Here is a 6,219-nt window from a genome sequence, read left to right as displayed (position 1 = left end):
GTTTAAATTTTAACCATTCTAACGGCCCGGGGGATCGGGATGGCATTTCCCGGATGACTAACGACCCTCGCCATTATTTAGGTTTTTATTTCCCCCCCATGTATCTCCTTTGGTGACGTGTCTGTTCAAATTTATTGCCTGTTTTGCACTGACCTGTTTAATTAGTCATAAGGGTTCTTTACATAGTTTGGATACAAATCCTTTGTCAGATACAGGGCTTGCACATGTTTCCTCCCCGGCAATGGAGGATCTTTTCACGCTCCTAACAGTGTCCTTGGAAGGCAAAGGTTTTGAATTTTTTATGAAGTCCACTTTATAATTTTATTCTTTTATAGATCATGCTTTTTAGGTGCAGTATCTAAGAAATCCACGCCTAACTCAAGATCACCAAATCTTCTCCCATTTAGGCCGTAAACACATGCAGTTTATTTTGTTATCAATAATCGTTCAATAAAGTTGTAAAAAAAATGGGAACGCTGGATGTCTGATGGAAAAGTTTTAAATGATTTCAGGCCGCCATTTTGCTAGACCCCACACAGTCGTCTCTCAGCAGAGAAACGTTAGAATGTGTAAGTATTTACTAGAGGCTTGGGTATAGTAAAATACTAAAGTTTGGGAGAATTTTATTTTATTTTTTTTTAATTTTTTTTTTAATATTTATTTATTTTTGAGACAGAGAGAGACAGAGCATGAACGGGGGAGGGTCAGAGAGAGAGGGAGACACAGAATCCGAAACAGGCTTCGGGCTCTGAGCAGTCAGCACAGAGCCCGACGCGGGGCTCAAACCCATGGACAGTGAGATCGTGACCTGAGCTGAAGTCGGACGCTTAACCGACTGAGCCACCCAGGCGCCCTAAGTTTGGCAGAATTTTAAAAAGCAATAATGAGTGTGTGGAGAGGACAACGTGTCCAGGGCTCGGAGTGGGGCCTGTGAAATCCTGGGTTTGTCATTTCTTCCCTCGGGTTCTCAGGTACGCCACGTGACTGCTCTCAGCCCAGTTCTGCAATCCACAAACTGGGAGTAATAATCACACAGCACAGGTTTGTAACGAGGAGCAAATACACCACTTACAGACAGGCTTCTAGAAAGCCTCGTCTAACAGGCAAGGAGAGTGGTTCTTTTCCCCTCCTCTCCTAGGTAGCTAAGGCCCCAGGAAGGGTCCCTCCGTTGCCCAAAGCTCTCCGGCCCTGTGCCGGCTGTGACACAAACACACCCCTAAGGAAGAGGCGTGACCCCGGGCACGTCCCAACGTCCACGGGAAGGTTCCGCGAACTGCTCAATCACAAAGTTGGCCTGCGCTGTTCACGGTTCAGAGCAAAGTCATTTTTATTGTAATGAAATTTTAAAAGGCAGTTACATTAGTTACACATATACACAACCAACTCAATAACCGTTAGTCATAGAGAACATTCAAGAAATACAAACGATGATTTATCCACAGCACGGCTCACATCCATAAGAAGAAAGGCTACAAGAGAAACGATTAAGTGCTCGACTTGTCCACGGACGCCCGTCTGAGAAGCCCTCGTCTATGAAGGAAGAGGCCTGGCCCAGCGAGCCCTGGTCTTCACGGTCGGTGCCGCCCACGCGGGCTCTGGCCGGTGGCCGGACCGCCGAACCAGCCTTGGCCACCAGACCCAGGCACTCTAGAAGTGGACAGGTGCCTGCCCCGCGGTGCGCTGCCTCTCCACGTTGTCCCAGACCCCCGGCCGTCGATAACAGGTGGACAGCCAGGTGGCTCGTGGCCCCCTAGTACACGAGGCGGGGTGGGGATGTGGCGGAGGGAGGAGACAACGGGCCCCCTTGGCAAGTACTGACCAAACTCGTAGTTTCTGGCACTTCTGTCCTGACTCGTGACTCGCTAGAGCGTCCGCGAGGCAGCAGGCTCGGTCTTGCTCGGAGACGGGTCACAACCATCAGGGAGCAGGCGGGCCAGGGGAGTGGCTGTCGCGGTCCCTGCCCCCAGGTGCTGATGCGCTCAGGGACCGGTACTCACTTTCCTGGGACCTGCCCCATCCCTTGTGTCACATGTGGCTAAATGGGGGAGACACCGTCTCTTTACCGGAGTCCATGCTCCCTGATGTAAGTTCCGACTAAGAGAACCGCTCCCCGCCCCATCCCCGCCAACTCTCTGCACGGTATTCACGAAACAGCAAAGGGGCTGGATTGAATACATCGGGGAGCAGAGGAAGAACGTGACGTTTGTGACGGCTCTGTCACTCCCTGACGCCATAGCTAGAAACAAAACCAGCTCCCTAGTGACACATCCGTAGTGTTCTAGAACCTCCCTAGCCACGGCCACAGTCACCAGCCAAGTCCCGGTTGAGCCTCGACGTGGCTGCTTCGTGTCCTCCCGCAAGACGCAGGCAGCCACGGCCTGGCCCGCTCCGTGGGGGAGCCCGGGAAGGTCTCACAGGGGAGAGGAGGTGCGAGCGGCAGAGCGAGTCACGGCCGAAGCCCCAGCCCAGGCTGGGCCGCGTCTGCCGAGGGAGAGGCGTCTGGGCCGGGGCCTCGCTCGGTCCCCTGCTGGCTGGACGGGCCTGTTCCCAAGCCGGACAGTGAGGCCCTGTAGGGCTCCAACTCTTACCCTGGCCGGCCTCAAGATTCCTTGGGGGAAGAGTCTCTGGGGCACGAGATCCTTCCAGTCCTGTTTTCCCATTGGCCACATGATGGCTTCCAAGAATCACAACCAGAAAGCGGGAGGTGGAGGAGAGAGGACGCAGAGCTCAGGCTGGCCCATCGGACCGCGGTCAGGCTCCCTGTGGGCGCCCCTGGGACGATGCGGGATGGGGGGCGGGGGGAGGGGAGGCCGCGCCTCCTGAGTCATGACATTCTGCATGACACTGGCTTTCAGGCCCCTCTGGCCTCGCCTGCCGGACCCGGACCGCGGCAGCCTACACCCTAGGCCCTGGTGTGGGGACAGAAGAGGACGGAAGGCCGCCGGGGCAAGGCTGCTCTGCCTCTCCCGCGTCCCCTCCGCGTCCCCTCCGCGTCCAGCGTGGCCCCAGGTCACAGCTGGCGTGCCCCCCTGACGTGCGCAGCCCAGAGAATCCCCTAGTTCCCTCCAGAAAACAGAAGGAACAAATACGAAATTCCCGATTCTGCCAAACTCACAGGCTAAAGGCCACAAAAAGTCTGTTTTCGTTTCACAGAGCAACCGCTCTTGGATCCAAAAGCCCTTTTTGTGCCTTTCTCAGAAAACATTACACACGCACGGCTCGGGGTCGGCTCAGGCTTGGAGGCAGAGGCGGCCCCGGGCAGGGTGAGCCCTGGGAAGCCCCCCACTCTAGTCTGGCACCTGCCCCTCACCACCCCCAGGTCTGGCACCTGTCCCCATCTCTGGGTCTGGCACCTGTCCCCCCCCCCCCCCCCAGGTCTGGCACCTGCCCCTCACCACCCCCCGGCGGTCTGGCACCTGTCCCCATCTCTGGGTCTGGCACGGTGAGGGTGTGTGGAGGGTAAAATGACCCCGGTGTGCCTAAACCCGGTACTCAATCATCAATCACCGCTATACACAAAGGGGTTAAAGCTGCTCGAGAAACTGCTGAGTGAGTGTGAACCCAGAGTCTAGGAACCAGGATCACCCAGAGCTGGCTGCTCGCCAAAGCTATTCTACCCACATTGGGCTGTTGCATCTCCAAGCAAGACAGGCCACGCGGATCCCTGACGGACACCGGGCGGGGCTGGCGTTTAAGGCCCAGCTCGCACAGGTCAGCGCAGACACTCCTCCCGGCCCCGTCCTGCACGCCGGGCCCACTCTGCTCTCAGGCAGCTGAGACCCTGCTCCACTCGGCCTGGCCTTCCGGAATCCCAGGGGAGGGACACGTGGGTTGTGTCCGAGGCAGGTGCCTGAGCAGGGCTGCCTGAGGGACCCTGGGAGGGACGCAGGGCTTTCCCGGGGGTGGGAGGCAGGGGGCCCACGGGACGGTGGGGCCAGGCGTGGCTGTCACGAAGAGGACAGGAGAGGCTCAGAGAGCCTGCCTCTGTGCGCACAGGGCGTGGGAGGGGGCGAGGTCAGCAAAGACGGGGAAACACAGCCAGCCAGGGACCACGGCTCAGTCAGCCAGCAGAAGTTTCCAGAAGTGGGCTCTTCTTCGCGTCCTGAGACCACCTGAGGAATTCGGGGCCCCGGGGAGAGTGTGGCAGAATCGGAGCGGGAGCCCCAGCCTCCTGCCTCACAGACCTGCACCCTGTCCCTCCCCAGACACCACGGCCCCCCAGCCGGCCGAGGAGAGAAGGCTCAGGGGCCTGGTGGGTTGCGTTCCTGCTCCCGTGCGGGTCCGCACCTGAGCCCCCTCCAGGTCACTGATGCAACGTGGCCGCCAGGGCCGGTCCTGGGGGAGCAGGCCCGCACGGCAGGGCACGGGACGAGGGGGCCTGGGCGTCCCGCCTCCCCGCTCGCTCCTCCACATAAGGCCCAGGGCTCTGCAGCCCCAGAGGCGCTGGCCTGGTGGGGGGACGAGGGCGTGCGCTCACCAGGCAGCCAGGTCCTCGGGGCCTCCTGGAAGAGGAGGCGGCCGCTTCCTCTCAGAAGCCCGGCGCATTAAAGCGAGCGGGCTCCCGGCCAGGACTCCTGGCGAGGCTGTGGAACCGCAGCCGGGCACCGGGACCCCGGGCCAAGCTCGCTCCAGTCGGGGCGCCGCTGAGCTGGGGGCAGGGGAGCTGGCGTCCGGCCCTGGGTCCCCGCCTGCTCGGGCCCAGCGCGGAGAACACAGGCCAGGCGTCCTGCTGGCCTCCCTTCCCCGCACCCGAGCCCGCCCACCCACGGCGGTTAAAGGCGGGAAGAGACCCAATTCCTGAGGCCTGGGCAGGCCCCGGACACTCACTCTGGACTGCAGGTGAACGTTTTATAGGCGAAAACCGTCTACTAGGAGATTATTCACAACCAGACTCCCGGCGCCCAGTCGGCTCACCTCCCAAGCACACACAAAGTACAATAAATACAACCAGCCCCCCGACGGCTACCGGGGCTCCTGGTCGGTGGCCCCGGGCTGGGGGCCAGAGCGGAGAGGCGCTGTGCAGGGGAGGAGCACGGGGGTGAGACGCTTTCTGCTGGGGGGGACCGTGGCGGGGCGGGCGGGGCAAGCAGGGTGCGGGGGGGCCCCGCCCGCGTGGGTGGCGCGGTCACGACAGGAGCCACGCCGCCCAGCGCCAGCCGCACTCTGCCCGCCGCTACTCGGAGAAGGGCGGGAACATGCCCAGGTCCGCGAAGTCCTCGATGTTATAGTTGCCGGTCCCCTGGGTCGGGTCTCCGGGCATGGGCAGCATGTCCTGCGGGAGGGGAGAAGAGAAGGCCGAGGGCGGTCAGCTCCCCCTCCTGGGCACCTGCGTGTCCCAGGAGCCCAGCCTGCCGCTCCCCCTCACGCTCACCTTCCTTGGGGCAGCCCAGGGGTCTCAGGGGGGCCTCAGATGTCCACACCCGGAAGCCGCTACCCCCTGGGGGGGCGGGGTCATCCCAGCAGGTAAACCGAGCCTCAGGACATAACCCGCGTGTATGTAAAGCCAGGACGGAGGGCGCACAGGAGCCCATCGGTGGGGTGAACCTATCAGGGCCCGGAGCAAGGCTGTGCGTGTTCCGGGGGCGGGGCCAAACGCCTGCCTCCTGAAGCTTCACTTGTAACAGGCCCTTCGAGTTCGGCCGGCCTCAGAGTGCCCATCCAGACAATGGGCATAGCCAGTATTTCAATCCCCTGTGGAAAATTTCCCAAGGCGTGTTCTCTCAAGTTCTTGGCCCGTGAGACGCTCTGGGAGAAAAGGACCGTGTGGACGAGCGGTTGTGGGGAACAAGGCATACGCACTCCGCCTACCGCCTAAAATAGCCTCAGTCTTCATTAGTATAATAAAAGCCTCTGATAAGTCCTGCGGTCAAGAAACCGAACAACTTTGCTTAACCAGCGTTTCACGCGCTTATTTGACCAAGAATTCTTTTTAGCCTCGCGACCACAAAGAGCCGGGTTGGGGAATTCTGCGCCACGCGGCTGCTGTGCGGCGTAAGGAAGGAGGAAGGAGGTCAGAACGCTGCCCCTCTGGAGACCTAGAGGGACATCTGGGTTCTAGACCCCTGTCTGCGAAGGTGTCGCTCGGCTGGGTGGGAGAGGCGCTGGGGACGAGGAGAGAGCCCCCTCGGGAGGGGGGTTACGGGCCGGGGGGGGTCTCAAGTCCCTCCCCCCACGTGCTTCCTGCGCATCCGTGCTCTGCAGGGCAGACCTGGAAGCTCC

At 60.5% G+C, this 6,219-nt stretch overlaps 1 protein-coding gene across 7 annotated transcripts in view; it reads right to left on the bottom strand.

Moving 5' to 3' along the window:
* Positions 1-1,302: 1,302 nt before the first annotated feature.
* The window catches only part of ARNT2 (aryl hydrocarbon receptor nuclear translocator 2), a 149,513-nt gene continuing 144,596 nt past the window's right edge, over positions 1,303-6,219 (bottom strand). For 5 of the 7 annotated variants that reach the window (XM_081795824.1, XM_078449090.2, XM_078449092.2 and 2 more), the window contains 2 exons: positions 3,442-5,272; positions 1,303-3,299 (listed from right to left, as the gene is read on the bottom strand). In XM_081795824.1, coding sequence (XP_081651950.1) covers positions 5,174-5,272 — 99 coding nt within the window. In that variant the 3' untranslated portion in view covers positions 1,303-3,299; positions 3,442-5,173. Of the gene's footprint in view, positions 3,300-3,441; positions 5,273-5,371; positions 6,036-6,219 lie in introns of those variants that run through there. The other 2 variants (XM_078449095.2, XM_078449094.2) reach the window with 2 other exon arrangements.

Source organism: Panthera onca, chromosome B3 (genome assembly GCF_046562875.1).
Source record: "Panthera onca isolate mPanOnc1 chromosome B3, mPanOnc1 haplotype 2, whole genome shotgun sequence".
Lineage (NCBI taxonomy): Eukaryota > Metazoa > Chordata > Mammalia > Carnivora > Felidae > Panthera > Panthera onca.
Note: the sequence above shows the minus strand (reverse complement) of the source record. Positions and strands in the feature narration are given on the sequence as shown.